This window comes from Colobus angolensis, unplaced genomic scaffold (assembly GCF_000951035.1).
Source record: "Colobus angolensis palliatus isolate OR3802 unplaced genomic scaffold, Cang.pa_1.0 Scaffold138, whole genome shotgun sequence".
Lineage (NCBI taxonomy): Eukaryota > Metazoa > Chordata > Mammalia > Primates > Cercopithecidae > Colobus > Colobus angolensis.
The window spans coordinates 2,245,797-2,262,947 of NW_012114466.1; the positions used below are offsets into that span (position 1 = coordinate 2,245,797).

The window sequence follows — 17,151 nt, forward strand, 5'->3', positions numbered from 1 at the left end:
GTTAGCCAGGATGGTCTCGATCTCCTAACCTCGTGATCCGCCCGTCTCGGCCTCCCAAAGTGCAGGGATTACAGGCTTGAGCCACCGCGCCCAGCCTCATCATGTTCTTATCAGTCTTTTATGGTGTGTAATTACATACTATTTTTTTGTTTTGTTTTGTTTTTTGTCTTGTTTTTTTTTGAGATGGAGTCTCACTCTGTCGCCTAGGCGGGAGTGCAGTAGTGCTATCTCAGCTCACTACAACTACCAACTCCCAAGCTCAAGCAAGTCTCCTGCCTCAGCCTCCTGAGTAGCTGGGATTACAGGCATGTGCCACCATGCCTGGCTAATTTTTCTGTATTTTTAGTAGAGGCAGGGTTTCACCATGTTGGCCAGGCTGGTCTCAAACTCCTGACCTCAAGTGATCTGCCCACCTCGGCTTCCCAAAATTCTGGGATTACAGGCGTGAGCATCATGCCCGGCTGGGTACATACTGTTAATCTTTTGCTGTCATGCATATATATGTTTTGTGAGAAAGAATATAATGAACATTTGGTTTTTATTTCAGTGTATCTAACATGTTAAATATTTTAAAACCCTTTAGATCAAGCCAATCAACGAAAGATTAAGGGAACTTAAAGGCTGTAAAATGGTGATTGATGTCATAAAGACTCAGTTTCCTCAGCTGAAGAAAGTGATTCAGTTTGTGTGTGGAAATGGTCTTGTTTGTGAGACTGTGGAAGAAGCAAGGCATATTGCATTCGGTGGACCTGAAAGACGGAAAGTAAGAAAAGAGGCTTGGATCACATCTTTGGATAAGTTGAAGTAGTATTTATATGACTAACATACACAAACACAAATATTTATATATGCGTTTTATATGTTCTTTTCTCTAAAGAGAGCCAACATAGAACCTAAGGTGGTTATGGCCTCAGTGGTTTTTATAATTTTCTGTTGAATTTAGAAAAAAAACCCTTATAGCATTTCTCAACATCATAAATTATATTTCGGAAATTAGATTTATTTTAATAATATCCTGAAGCAGTTAGTTGTTGTTGTTGTTTAACCTTACATGGAACGCTGGATATAGTACCTGTGGTTTTGAATACCAGGAAAAATTTTGAGTATTTATTTTACACTGTGGGCTAATTCTTCCATACTCCAGTGGAGATACTAACTGTCCTTTTGCATATTCAAGGTTTAACATATTTGAATTTCTAGAAAATACAATTGAAATGAGATTACTAAATACAGGTATCTTGAGGAAATAATTTTGGTCTTAAAAGTAGGTACTATTTTAGGCTCAGTTGAATAGAGAGTATTTAGTTATATTTGTATTTAGTTGAGCAATGTTAAACTCAAATAATCTGATGTAGTTTTTTTTAAAAAACTACATTTACGATGAAGTATAACATAATACTTAAGGGTATGTAAGCCATAAAGTAAGACCAGTGATGCTACTTAGTAACTAATTATGTGACTTTAGGGAAGTTTGTAAACCTCTAGTTTTAGTTTTCTCATCTAAAATTGGGGAAATAATATTACCTGTTTTCTAGGGTTATGAGAATTAAATTAAGTAATAACATGAAAAATGTTATTATAGTGCCTGGCAAATAGCTCTCAAAAACTGGTAGTAATTTTATTACTTACTATAATCTGGAATGTCCAGAATTGCAAATTAACACAAACAGGCACTTCTTAATGAGACATGAAGATTTCCAGTGTTAAATTTATCGACTTACATAATATGATTAATTTTTCATACATTTTGGTGTGTCTGATCAGTAATCTTAAGCATAATGTAATCACTGTCGTTGAATTCTACATGTTAAATTGAAGCTAGTGTAGTTATTGTTTTCCTTATTTTGCTGCCTAATTAACTACACTAACATTGACTTTTTATATTTATATATTTCATAGAATTGATGTTTGAAGATTTGTGTAGTCAAAGAAGTCACGTGAAGATATGATTGCTTATTCCTTCATATAACAAATATTTATGGTTTCTATATTGTTCACAATAACATCTTTACCCCTTTAGGTTGTATCTTATTTTTATCAGTAGTTCAAAATTTTAATCAGGTGTATCTTATTTGTATCTTAACTATATCTCAGGAACTTTGGAAGAATTTTCTCTGTTTTAGATTGGGTCAAACCATTGGATAGATGTCACATTTTCACAGATATCACCTGGTGAATCATCTGCAATTTGTGCTTTTGGTTTTCTATATACTTGATACCATGTTTTAGAATTTTCTTTAGTCAAACATTGCAAGTAGTATTAAATATTTTGGTTTACTTGTAAACTATAGTATATATAAACTACATACAGTATCTATAAACTACAAAGATGAATTACATCAATTCTGCTAGCTATAGTTTGGTCACCATATTTTAGTGATAACTCAGTTTTTACATATTTTAAAAATTTATGTACCAAAAGTTAAAAATCCTGAATCTCTTTACATATATGTAATTTTTCTATCTGTTTCCCTTAACCAGAGATACAATTATTTATTTTCTTCTTCTGTAGACTGGTTGGTTGTTACTCTAAAACATATATTATAGAAAGATCTATTTGTACTGTGCCCTTTTAATATGGTGAAGCAAAAAACAGACCCAGAAAAATGTCAGTAAGTAGCTGGAAAATTTGTGAAAATATTATTTTTTCCAAAATTGCACATATTAAACAATAGCAAATAAAGTATAGGGTACCACTTTGCTGGGTACCACCTGGAATAAAATATAGTTAATCTAAACCTCATTCCTTATATCAGGATAAATTCCAGATGAATTAGAAATGTTAATGTAAAAAGTAAAACCATAAAATTTCTAAGAGAAACCATGGAAAATGTTTTCTTTTCTTTTCTTTTTTTTTTTTGAAATGGAGTCTTGCTGTGTCACCCAGGCTGGAGTGCAGTGGTGCGATCCCTGCTTACTGCAACCTCTGTCTCCCAGGCTGAAGCAATTCTCGTGCCTCAGCCTCCCAAGTAACTGAGATTACAGGCACCCACCACCATACCTGGCTAATTTTTGTATTTTCAGTAGAGATGGGGTTTCACCATGTTGGCCAGGCTGGTCTCAAACTCCTGACCTCAAGTGATCCGCCTGCCTTGGCCTCCCAAAGTGATGGGATTACAGGCATGAGCCACCACTCCTGGCCTGGGAAATTTTTTCTTAATCTCAGAGACAGGAAGGCTTTTCCAATATGACAAAAAAAACCCAAAAGCTATAAAAGATGAATGAATTCACCTAACAAAGAGTTTCTGCATGGCAAAGACTACCATAAGAAAAATCAAAAGAAAAATGGCAAACTGGGGAAAATATTTGTAGCTCATAGTGAAGAGCAGATGTTCTTACAAATCACTGTGGAAAAGAACAATAATATAGTGGGAAAATGGGCAATGGATATGAACAAACTTGTTTTCATAAAAGGAAATATAATGAGTCTTTTTTTTTTTTTTTTTTTTTTGAGACGGAGTCTCGCTGTCACCCAGGCTGGAATGCAGTGGTGCGATCTCGGCTCACTGCAAGCTCCGCCTCCCGGGTTTAAGCCATTCTCCTGCCTCAGCCTCCCGAGTAGCTGGGACTACAGGTGCCCGCCACCACACCTGGCTAGTTTTTTGTATTTTTTAGTAGAGACGGGGTTTCACCAGGTTAGCCAGGATGGTCTCGATCTCCTGACCTCGTGATCCACCCGTCTCGGCCTCCCAAAGTGCTGGGTTACAGGCTTGAGCCACCGCGCCCAGCCTATAATGATTCTTAAACATGGAAATGCAACCTCACTCATATGGAAAATACCCATTAAAATTACACTGAGGTACTATTTTCACCTGTCAGATTGACCAACATCAAAATGTTTAGTAACACTTTATGGGGAAAGAGATTCTTCTGTTCACTGTTGTGGGAACTCAAATTTATACCAGTTCTGTGAAGGGCAGTTCTCTCACTTGTACCTTTGAGGAACTTAGCATGTAGATTAACTTACATGTGTATGAAATGATGTGTGTACAAGCTTTATTCACTGAATCATTGTGTATAACAGGAAAAATTGGAACCAACTCAGATATTGATATAAGACTAAATCAATAATTTATTGCCTAGAATTGCTTTGGGCCTTAGTAAAATGGATTTTAAATTTGTGCTTTGTTTATTGTTTGGGGTCTCTTCATAAACTAGATATTTTATTAGTAAAGTTCAGTAAGTGTCTTTTCTCATCTGTTTTCTTCTTAACTTTAAAAATTGCCACAGTATGTTTTTATTTGTATCTTTGTGTACATTTCTCCAGGGCAAAATATTTTTAATTTTACAGACAGTAGCTCTTGATGGAACATTATTTTTAAAATCTGGAGTGATCTCTGGAGGGTCAAGTGACTTAAAATACAAGGCTAGATGCTGGGATGAGAAAGAGTTAAAGAATCTAAGAGACAGACGAAGCCAGAAAATCCATGAGCTAAAGGTAAATCCATGCCATAAAAGTTGTAATATATTAAGTAGAATAATTGTGTTTTTAAACTAGGTGGGTTTTTTATAATAACCATTTCTGTAGTTTAAGAATTGAAATAATGCAGAATGAAATAAAAATACAAAATAAAAATCTTTCCCTTACTCTCTTCCTTATATCTCAGTGGTATTTACTAAGCACAGTTTGATACATAGCTTCCAGAAATTTTCTTGGTGTGTGCAAGCATATGTATTATTTTTCCTATTTTCTTTGTTTTATAATAGATTGTTACTATAGTGTTTGCAGCAAGTTTTTTTTTTCTTTTTTAGATGGAGTTTCTCTCTTGTTGCCCAGGCTGGAGTGCCATGGCGTGATCTCAGCTCACTACAACCTCCGCCTCCCGGGTTCAAGTGATTCTCCTGCCTCAGCCTCCTGAGTAGCTGGGATTACAGGCATGTGCCACCATGCCCAGCTAATTTTGTATTTTTAGTAGAGATGGGGTTTCTCCATGTTGGTCAGGCTGGTCTTGAACTCCCGACCTCAGGTGATCCGCCTGCCTGGACCTCCCAAAGTGCTGGGATTACAGTTGTGAGCCACTGTGCCTGGCCTGATAGGCATTTCTTAAAATATAATGAAGTTGGGCATTTCCTCATGAATTTAATAGTCCTCTGTAATTTTTCCTTCTGTGAACTGCTTATTTTCTCTGCACATTTTTCTAGTACATTGTTCCTTATTTTATTACTATTTCAAGAATTATTTGTATTAAGTAAATTAGTCCTTAGTCATATGTGTTGTAAACATTTTTCATTTGACTTTTTAGTCAGCTTCAGTTGGAATATAATTTATATACCATAACGGTCACCAATTTTAAGTATAATTTAGTAAGTTTTGACAAATGTACATAGTCACATAACCATCACTGCACTCATGATATAGAACATTTTCATCACCCCCCAAAATTCTTTTGGGTTCCTTTTAGTTAGTCCCCTCTTCTGGACCCTTTGGGGCCTCACAACCCAATCTACTTTCTATCATAGTTTTTCCTCTTCTAGACTTCCATATAAATGGATTGATACAGTCAGTAGTCTTTTGTGTTATATTTTCTTCACTTAGTATTGTTGAGATTCATGTGTGTATCAAAAGTTTATTCCTTTTTAATTGCTGAGTATCTCTTTGACATTGACTTTGTTCTTTTTGTCATACGTGTGTTTTTAATCTTTATGTAGCCAAATTTATTAATCTTTTATAACTTCTGGATTTTAGGATGTGGTATGCTTAGGAAGACCTAATTCTTTCTGAAGATCACAAAAGAAGTTCAATAATGCTTCCTTCTACTGTTTTTGTGTTTTTAACATTTATATTTTTTATTTATCTGGAATTTATTTTGATGACTGGGGACCCCACTTTATTTTTACCGACTGACTTACCATTTTACAAAAGTATAATTTGTTGAATATTGTAATTCCCTCATTTATTGAAGCCAAATTTACAGTTGCTAAATCAATATAGAATGCTTTCAGATTATTTATTTATTGTTTCTATTTAGTTTTCTTCCTTGGTTGATTCAAGCACTTATTTTGGCAAGGTTACTTGACTGATTTTCATCTTTTTCTGAAGCATAAGACTACATTTTATGTTTTAATCTAAGGTGTAGAAATATTCAGCTTTTAAAGACTTTAACAAATTTAGGCCTAGGCACAGAGAAAGTTCTGGGAAGATACCAACTTAAAGTCAGTCTTGCTTTCCATCCATGTCCATACTAAAGTTCCATCTGTGTGTCACAACCTGAACCAGGTGGCAGCTAGGTGGGAATGATGTCTTGGGTTCTGAGGGAGGCTGCTGGGAAAAGCTGATATAGGGCTTCCTCTCTTTTGATGTGAAGAGTGCTTGGGTAAGAATCAGGATGTAGCAGACTCTGGGGGTAAGTTAAACATTTGTCCCATGTGAGGATGCCTAATCTTCTTGAACCCCATGAAGCTAAATATCAGCTTAGTAGGAAATTTGTGGCCTTCCTATTCCTGAGTTTGGAAGAGTCTGGGGACACCAGAGAGGTATCTTTTCCTCTGCCTCAGGGTAGTCTCTGTCTCAGGGTGGTACTGACAGTCTTCTCTTATAATCACTGACCCTCAGGTATAGAAAATCCTTGTGGGGTGCTGTGATTTCGGGGACTTTAATACTCAGACATGGTCCTCAGTGGTGAAAGAAATACATAAATGTATCTGAGGTGTTCTAGGAGCCAGGCAACAACTTGAACAAGAAAGTAACGGAATATTAAGGAAATTTAGTATAGGGTCATCCTTCCCCTGCCAATCCCCAACACAGAAAAAGATTTTCTAGGACTAAAAAACATACTTCTGGCCAGGCATGGTAGCTCACGCCTGTAATCCCAGCACTTTGGGAGGCCAAGGCCGGTTGATTACCTGAGGTCAGGAGTTCGATACCAGCCTGGCCAACAGGACGAAACCCCATCTCCAAAAAAAAAAAGTACTTCTTTGTTTGTTTGTTTTTTAAAGAGGCAGTCCTTGCTCCGTCACCCAGGCTGGAGTGCAGTGGTGCCATCATAGCTCAAGTGTAACCCTGAACTCCTGGGCTCAAGGGACCCTTCCCATCTCAGCCACCCAAACAGCTAGGACTACAGGGGTGTACCACCAGGCCCTGACATTTTTTTTTTTGTAGAGACAGGGCCTTGTTATATTGACGAGGCTGGTCTTGAACTCCTGGCCTTAAGCAGTCCTCCCACTTTGGCTTCCCAAAGTGCTGGAATTATAGGTATAAGCCACCACCTCTGACCAAAAGCATATTTCTTAACTGTAAAATGTAGCAGATGAATTGAAGGAAAACATGTCATTGCTGAGAACTAAATTTGTAACCTGGCAGACTAAGTGGAAGAAGCATCTCAGGGTAACAAAATTACAAAGATGAAGTGTGAGGAAAACAGAGACTTAGCAGATATACTCAGGAAACTTGATGTGAAACTAGTAAATTCTTGAAAGGAGGAAAAGAACACAGAGAAGGAAAAAAATTAAAAAGAAGAAAATTTCTGTAAGGATCAACTTTTAATTGACCAGTTGAAAGGACACACAGAGTTCATGTACGTTTGGTGAGAAAGGGCGCACAGTAACACAGATCTGCATGTAACTCCTTAACCTATAGGTCATAGAAGCAATGCTAAGCTACCTGCCCTTCAAGAAAAGTTCCTTATATGTTTAAACAGCAACAAAAAAAGCTCGTATCAGACTGCAAAACTGGATGGGACTATGGAATAATAGCTAAAAGGAAGAGGACTACAACCTAGGTGTTATTTACCTTTCAAGGATCTGCCAATAAGCAAATTCAGAGATTGTCATCCACATACTCCATATGACAAAAATACTAGAGAAAGTACTCCAAATGGCTGGGAGCAATAGCTCACACCTGTAATTCCGGCACTTTGGGAGGCTGAGGCTGGTGGATCACTTGAGGCCAGGAAGGAGTTTAAGTCCAGCCTGGCCAACATGGTGAAACCCTGTCTCTACAAAAAATACAAAAATTAGCTGGGTGTGGTGGCCTGCACCTGTGAACCCAGCTATTTGGGAGGCTGGGGCAGGAGTCTCGCTTGCACCCAGGAGGCAGAGGTTGCAGTGAGCCCAGATTGCACCACTGCGCTCCAGCCAAGAATTCACTCTACAGCAAGAATCTTTCTCAAAAAAAAAAAAAAAGTAAAAAGAAAAAGGAAAGTACTCTAAGCAACACATGAATTAGGATAGACCTAATTATAATAAACGAATAGTGCTAAACTAACTCAGCAAAGTCAAGGAATTAGAAGTGGCGAGAAAGATCAGTGTGTTCCAAAGGTTTCATCTGTGAGGAGAGGAAGTTAAAATACTCTAAAGACCGTATGTGTATGGGGCACAGGGGGACAGGAGGGACTAGAGTGTTAGAAAGAATACCAAGCTAACACAGGGACAAATAGAAAACCAATAAAAATGAGTGAAAAGAATAAAACGAAAGTAAGATGGAAGAAATGAAATTTTGTATGTCAGTGATTATAGTAAACATGAGTAGATTTAAGTCTCCCATTAAAAGATCAAGACTCAGATTAAAAAGTGAGTGTTATTGACAAGAAGTCATTTTAAAACTGAATGTTGAGGCAGGGCGTGGTGGCTCACGCCTGTAATCCAAACACTTTGGGAGGCCGAGGTGGGTGGATCACTTGAGGCCAGGGGTTCAAGTGCTGGAGACCAGCCTGGCCAACATAGTGAAACCCTGTCTCTACTAAAAATACAAAAATTAGCTGGGCGTGTTGGCGCGCACCTGTAGGCCCAGCTACTCGGGAGGCTGAGGCAGGAGAAATAGTTTGAACTGGGAAGCAGAGGTTGCCGTGAGCTGAGATCATGCTGCTTCACTCCAGCCTGGGCAACAAGGCAAGACTCTGCCTCAAAAAAAAAAAAAAAAAAAGGAAAACACAAAAAAACCTGAATGTTGAAAAATAATAGGATGCTCACCTGACAAATGCAAACAAAAAGAAAACAAAAGTAGTGATATCAGACAATGTGAACTTAAAGGTTAAAAATCCTTGTGTGTAATAAGCTTTCAGTAAGTACTTATAATTTAATTGAATAAAGAAGTTTATATGTAACATAAGACAAAGATTTCCATTATAAATCTGTTTGCAGGACATAGCACCTAAATATTAATATTTAGAGTAATACTAATTTTTTTAATAGAATGGAAAAGATAACTCAGGAGTTGGAAAATCACTCTTAGAAGGAAAGGTTAAGTGTTTGGTTGAATTAGGAAAAAGAAGGCTTTAAACTACTTCTTAATAAAAATAAAAATATAGTACAACATTTCAGCAGAGTGACTTCTGAGTAAGTTACATGCTTTTATGCTTTAGTTTCCTCCTCAGTATAATGGGAATAATAACATCTATTTCATAGCATTGTTAAGAGAATTAAGTTGGTTAATAAATGTAAATTGCATAGAACAATAAGTGCTCAATAAATGTGAGATACTGTTAAAAATATCTATTAAACATTTATGAAAATTGATCATATGCTTGGCCACAATGGAAACCTCAATAGTTTTTTAAAAGTAGAGCTTTTTATAGGTCACCTTGATCATAATTTAATGAAACAAGAAATAGTGACCAAAATACTATTTGTCTCTGTAGAAATTAAGAAATGTAGATAGTTTTGGAATTAAGGAAGTAATCCAGAGGCAAATTACAAAATATTTCAAAAATGATGAATAGGAATATACTTCCTACCACTATCTTTGAGACACAGTAAAAGCTACATCAAGAGGATGTAATCAAGTAATGCCTACATTACTAACGAAGAAAGAAAAAATATAAGGGAACTTATTAGTCACTTTTAAAAAAATTAGAGGAACCACAGACTGGGCAACATAGTGAGACCTCTTATCTACAAAAAATTAAAAATTAAAAAATTAGCCAGGAGTGGTGGCATGCACCTATAGTCCCAGCTACTTGGCAGGAGGATCACTTAAGGCTGGGAGGTCAAGGCTGCAGTGAGCAGTGATCATGTCACTGCACTTCAGCCTGGGTGACAGAAAGAGAACCTGTCTCAAAAAAAAAAAAAAGGAAAGCAATTAGAACAACTGGCCAGGCATGGTGGCTTTTGCCTGTAATCTCAGCTCTTTGGGAAGCCAAGGCAGGAGGATCACTTGAGTCCAAGAGTTTGAGACCAGCCTGGACAACATGATAAGACCCCATCTCTATTTTAAAATAAAAGAAATTAGAATACCCATAAAATAACAAAAGTTATACAAGGAAATTTTTTTTTTTTTTTTTTTAGACAGAGTCTCACTCTGTTGCCCAGGCTGGAGTGCAGTGGGGCGATCTCGGCTCACTGCAACCTCCGCCTCCTGGGTTCAAGCAATTCTCCTGCCTCAGCCTGCCAAGTAGCTGGGATTATAGGCACGCACCCCTGTGCCCAGCTAATTTTTTGTATTTTTAGTAGAGACAGGGTTTCACCGTGCTGGCCAGGCTGGTCTGGAACTCCTGACCTCATGATCGGCCTGCCTTGGCCTCCCAAAGTGCTAGAATTACAGGCATGAGCCACCATACCCAGGCTAGGAAATTTTTTTAAAGCTGACATTAATTTAGTAGAAAACAACTCAAAATAGAAAAGGGGCAAATCTAAAAGCTAGTGCTTTTGAAAGACTAGATAAACTCTGCAATCCTAATGAAGGAAAGAAAAAGCTAGAAGCAAACATACATGATCAGGAATGAAAATATTAAAATAATTTTAAAAGAATCCTACATGCAAATAACTGTATGGTTTTAAAAATTGAAAATTTGGAAGAAATGGATATTTTTTAGAAAATATAAATTACCAAGATTGAACAGAAAAAAGGTGAAATGTTTGAAAAGGCAGGCAGTGGTGTGGTTTGCTGGCCTAATCCCCATCCACAGTTTCCTTCCTTTCTAGACTCTATTACAAGATTGTGAAAAACAAAAACAACTTAATTTCACACGTTGCCTTGTAGCTAGGGCTGGCCATGTGACAGTTTTGGCCAGTGAGATATAAGTGAAAGTTTTGGTGTTATCTTCTGCATTTCTTCCTCCTGACTGCAACGCAGTCAAGATGCAGCAGCAATATTGCACCAAAGGAAAAGCAAGCATGAGGATAAAAGCCATTGTACTAAGGAGCTGAAAATTAGATGCATTATTGATTAATGGCATCAGTCTAACTAGTTTTGTGTGAAGAAAAAAAAAAAATATATATATATATATATTTAATGCCACTGTGATCTGCACTGAAAAAAGGCTTCAGGAATATAAAATGGTATATATCATATCATGGAAAATGGTATGATGGCTTCTCAAAAAATTAAAAATAGAATTACCATATTATCCTGCAATTCTTTTTTTTGTCACCCCAGAACCTGTGAATATGTTGGGCATATACCCAAAACAAGAAAGCAGGGTCTCAAAAAGAGATTTATACACCCATGTTCATAGCAGCATTATTCACAATAGCCAAAAGGTAGAAACAATCCAGGTGTCTATCAACAGATGAATAGATAAACAGAATGTAGTATATACATACAATGGAATATTATTCAGCATTAAAAAGGGAGGAAATTCTGACATATGCTACAACATAGATGAAACTTGAGGACAAATACTGTCTGATTACACTAACATGAGGTACCTAGAATAGTCAAATTCGTAGAGACAGAAAGGAGACCAGTTGTCGCCAGTAGCTGGAGAAGGGGAGAATGAGTTGTTTAATTGAGACAGAGTTTCAGTTTTGCAAGATGAAGAGATATGGAAATTGCTTGCACACAATGTGGATATATTTAAACACTACTGAACTGTATACTTAGAAATGGTAAAGATCTCACAACTATGCTTGACTAGCCAAATAAAAATGGTAAAGATGGTAAATTTTATGTTATGTATGTTTTACCACAAGTAAAAACCAAAAATAACCTCTGGGACCAGATGAGTTTACAGCTTAGTTTTATGTAATATATAAAAAAGATGGAAACTTTCCAACTTATTTTATAAAGGTAGTATAACTTTAATATAAAATAATATATAGTACAAAAAATAAAACTAAAAACTGACTTCCCTTATGAGTATAAATATATAATATCTAAATAAAATGTCAGTATTAGAGAATTGAGCACTGTAGTAAAATAATACATCTGACTCGATAGAATTTATTTCACAGATACATGGGTGTTTAAGTGATCATCATAATCCATTATATTAATGAATTAAAGGCAGGAGAAAAGTCATGTCATCATGTGTAGAAAAGGCATTTGATAAAATTCAGCAGCCAGACCTAATTAAAATACTAAGTAAAAGACAAATTAGTGGAAATTATTTAAATAAAATAAATAGCTCTTGAACAGAAATAATTGCTTAAATGGTGAAAACACTGAAATCATTTTAGTTAAAATCAAGAAATAGACAGTTATCTGTTACCACTATTCAATGTAGTCTTGGAAGTGTGAACCCTGAATATCTGAGACAGGTGTCAGTTAATTTAGAAAGTTTATTTTGCCAAGGTTGAGGACACACACCCATGACACAGTCTCAGGAGGTCCTGACAGCATGTGCCCAAGGTGGTCAGAGCACAGTTTGGTTTAATACATTTTAGGGCAAAATGAGACATCGATCAACATGTTAGATGAACATTGGTTCGGTCTGGAAAAGGCAAGACAACTGGAAGCAAAGGCAGGATGACTGGAAACAGAGAGGGGGTTTCCAGGTCATAGGTAGATAAGAGACAAATGGTTGCATTCTTTTGAGTTTCTGATGAAGCCTCTCCAAAGGAGGCAGTCAGATATACATTTATCTTGGTGAGCAGAGGGTTGACTCTGAATAGAATAGGAGGCAGGTTTCCTCTAAGTAGTTCCCAGCTTGACTTTTCCCTTTAGCTTAGTGATTTTGGAGCCCCAAGATTTATTTTCCTTTCACATTTCCCCCTTTTCTTTTTAAAAATCTTTTGGTGAAAGCATTTCAGAGGAAAATGAGTCTCTAGTCTCAGGTTTCATGTGATCTCTCATGGCTAGGATGGTTTATTTCTAGACGGGTAGGTTCCAAGTTACTAGGAAAGCTGATTTTCTCATGTCCTGTGAAAATAGGGGAAGGAAGGAAGAACAACAAGAAACAAAAGAACAATCCTGGAAAATCAATATAGGTCACATTACTCTGAAGTCCATACATTAGTAGGCAGGTGTGAAAGTGGCTTATATATGTAAATAGGTTGCTGTTATTTTCTTCTGAAATTTAAGTTGTCTAGCTTCAGTTCGTAGGGCTTTACGAAAAGCACAGCTTAGTTTTCAGCGACTCCACATTAGGAAAAATGGGGAAAAAAGAAGGAAAAAATTGAAAACATTATTTTAAAGACTTGTAACCAAGAAAAATTAGAATTTGGTCCAAACTGTAAAAATTCAAAAACATTAGGCAAGACTAGAATCTAACGACAAGTGTTCTAGTTTTTGAAACATAATTTTTCTCTCTCCAATTTTCCATTTTTACTAAAGACAAGTCTTGGTTGGACTGAATGCTGTATTATACTTGGCCTGATTATTTGTATATAATGTTGCAAGAATAATTTTTTTTACATCAAGCCCAATCTCTAGAAAGACCATTATAATTTCCCTTTAATTAGAGACAACTTGATTATGTAAAAGTTTTTTGGGTTTTTTCTATAAATCCTTTTATTGTAACTTACACAGACCATTCACGATATGCTTGAACTTTCTGGTTTGTCCTGAACATCGCTTTTTCTTAAACAACCAGTCATTTCATTCTAGGACTAAATTTACCATACAAGATTCTTTCTCATATAAAATTATTTCTCTTTAAGCTTTCTTACAAAAAAAAAAAACCCTCTATTTTTATTACTTTCTTTACTTCTCTCTTATTTTCTGATTCCTTTTACCTTGTTTTATATATAACCTTTAAATAAGCTTTGAATTAGACAAAAATTGTTTACCTTTTTGAAATGGACACCTCTTTTTTTTTTAGAATATTTTCCTACAATATATTTTTATTGGAAAATACCCAAATAGTGAAATATCTATTATTTAATATAACTTTAGATTCCAAATTATGAGTTTGTCTACAAGTATTTATCCCATTACATTTGCCTAATTATTTTAATCATTTACCTAGATTATTTATGAAAACTGCAATAGTCATCATTTAAAGTTATGGAACCACCATTGCAAAATGTTAACTGAGGCAGTGAAAAACAACATCTGACTTAACTGACTTTACCTCGCTTCTGACCTCCAAGCTGTCCTTGTTCATTCCTGGGGATAGGCCAAACTAACTTTGGGAGGAAGTTAGGTTATAGTTTAGCTTTGAAACAAAGACAGTAACAGTCCTTTCCCAAAACAAACCTTACTGCCTGTGGACTTGATTGCCTAAAGCCTCAAGATTAGAAGTTATGGTAATCTTACTAAATTCAAGATATAGCTGTTTACAGGTATCTTACAGGTTAATGAAACAACAGGAACTTCAGAAATAGAGACCAGTATACTTAACAATTAATAATTAATGTTCAGCAAGATGATGTTTCAGTTCAGTGAGAAAAGGATATATTATTTAATAAATGGTATCAGCATATCTGGAGAAAGTAATTTTGTGCCCTATCTTACTGTAAACCAAAAGTATCTGAGACAGGTCTCAATCAATTTAGAAGTTTATTTTGCCAAGGTTAAGGACATGCCCGTGACACTGCCTCAAGAGGTCCTGAGAAACGTGTGTCCCAGGTCACCAGGCTACAGCTTGGTTTTATATGTTTTAGGAGACTTAAGACATCAGTCAATACATGTCAGATGTACCTTGGTTAAGTCTAGAAAGGAGGAGAACTGGGAGCTGGGGTTGGAGAAAACACTTCCAAGTTATAGGTAGATTCAGAGTTTCTGCTTGGCAGTTGGTTGAAAGAGTTTATTTAAAGACCTGGAGTCGGCTGGGTGCAGTGGCTCACGTCTGTAATCCCAGCACTTTGGGAGGCTGAGGTGGATGGATCACAAGGTCAGGAGATCAAGCCCATCTGGCTAACATGATGAAACCCCATCTCTACTAAAAATACAAAAAATTAGCCAGGTGTAGTGGCGGCACCTGTAGTTCCAGCTACTCGGGAGGCTGAGGCAGGAGAATGTCGTGAACCCGGGAGGTGGAGCTTGCAGTGAGCAGAGATCGCACCACTGCACTCCGGCCTGGGAGACAGAGTAAGACTCGGTCTCAAAAAAAAAAACCTGGAGTCAATGGGAGGGAGTGTCTGAAGGAGTTAATTTGGTTGAGGCATAAGGTGAGTGAAAGAAGAAGGGAATGAGGGAGGGGAGGCAAGCCAAAAGGTAAAGATGCACTAAAACCAAGGCAATTACAAGATCCTATTTATGTTGTTAATGTGTGTTGGATGGAATATACACACCCCTCTTCATTTTCCATTCTCAATTCTTTCCTGTTAAGCAATGTTAGTTTTTTTGAGGAAGCTGTATGGCGTTTTAGTTACTCCAGATCACTAATGTACTTAATTGCCCAGTTTCTTATCAGAGGAAAGAGAGGTAAGGCATGGGTGTGGTGGTATGTAAAAATCAGTGAATTATTACATATGAAAGCACTTTTAAAAGTGAAAGTGCTTTTCTATCATAAAATATTCTCATATTTTTCTTTCTTTTTAGGATTTAATGAAGACCCTCCGCAAAGAAACAGATTTGAAACAAATACAGACCCTGGTACAAGGAACTCAAACACGACTCAGATATTCACAAAATGAACTGGAGATGATTAAAAAGAAGCACCTTGTTGCTTTTTACCGGGTAATACAGATTTACATAAAATATGCTGGGCACTTAACCCAGAACATAGAATTTCAGGAATTACATTTATATAGCTCCATGTAATTTTTAGATACTTCTTTTTTTCTGAGACAGAGTCTCACACTGTCACCCAGGCTGGAGTACGGTGGCTCTATTTCTGTTCGCTGCAACTTCCGTCTCCCAGGTTCAAGTGCTCTTCCTGCCTCAGTAGGAATCCTGAGTAGCTGGATTACAGGCATGTAATTTTTGTTTTTTTTTTAGTAGAGATGGGGTTTCACCATGTTGGCCAGGCTGGTCTCAAAACTCCTGACTTCATGTGATCTGCCCACCTTGACCTCCCAAGGATTGGAGCCACCACTCCTGGCCAATTTTTAGATACTTTATCCCATGATTGAGATTATATTATAGTCCCTTAATTATTTATGTGGTATTTAATCTTTTATCCAGGTGAATTCATCTTATCTCATAGATTCTTCTTTTATTCTAAAAGATACCTATCACATTTTTGACTTCACTATATAAAGCTAAAACAGCCATGTTAAAAAAAAATTTTCTCTTTTATTGCTAGGAACAATCTCAGCTACAAAGTGAACTACTAAATATTGAGTCTCAATGTACTATGTTGAGTGAAGGAATAAAGGAACGACAACGAAGAATTAAAGAATTTCAAGAAAAGATAGATAAGGTCATAAATGTTATATTTATTCCTAAATGGTATATGTAGTTCTAGACCAGATACTAGATTTAGGGCTTCTTAAATACATGCTAAAGCAAAGGTTGATAGGTAACAGTGCCCTATCAGAAACAACAGTGTTGTAAGCTAAGTTTTATTGGTTTGCCAAATTAATTTCCTTGTGTTTTTTGAGAACCTCTGTTGCTCACCTCAAGAGACAATGACCTGTGCCTACTCTCCTCTGCATTCCAACCTCTCCTTACCCATTGTGAAAATTATAGTCTCATTCTTTTCTCCCACTTCCCTAATACTGTGAGGGAAAGAATTGTCATTCAGCTTGTCTTTTAAAGTTATTTATTCACTCAGTAGTTCTTTTTAAAACACCTATTCTGTATCAGGCACAGTACTTGGCTCTAGGACAATAAAAATTTGGTCACCTAGCTTCTGCTTATAAAGGGACAGAAACTTTCTGATTTGATTCATTCCACTGTGGGGTATCTCTGATCCTTAGAAGGTGATTTGTTACACCCCTGCTCTATTAATTCCACCCATTGCTTTTAGGCCTGATCTTTACCACATGATTTGGAACCACACTTTTTGTGCTTCCTAATTAGTTATCTCTTTTCCAGGTTAAATAGCCCTAGTTTCTTTTTTTTGGAGACGGAGTCTAGCTCTGTCGCCCAGGCTGGAGTGCAGTGGCGCGATCTCGGCTCACTGCAAGCTCCGCCTCCCGGGTTTACGCCATTCTCCTGCCTCAGCC

General features: G+C 36.7%; 1 protein-coding gene across 1 annotated transcript in view; it reads left to right on the plus strand.

Annotated features, from left to right (window-relative positions):
* Window positions 1-17,151, plus strand: part of SMC1B (structural maintenance of chromosomes 1B) — a 73,249-nt gene that overhangs the window by 27,185 nt on the left and 28,913 nt on the right. Inside the window, 4 exon segments of the mRNA XM_011934798.1 lie at window positions 584-763; window positions 4,292-4,438; window positions 15,581-15,718; window positions 16,287-16,403. Coding sequence (XP_011790188.1) covers window positions 584-763; window positions 4,292-4,438; window positions 15,581-15,718; window positions 16,287-16,403 — 582 coding nt within the window.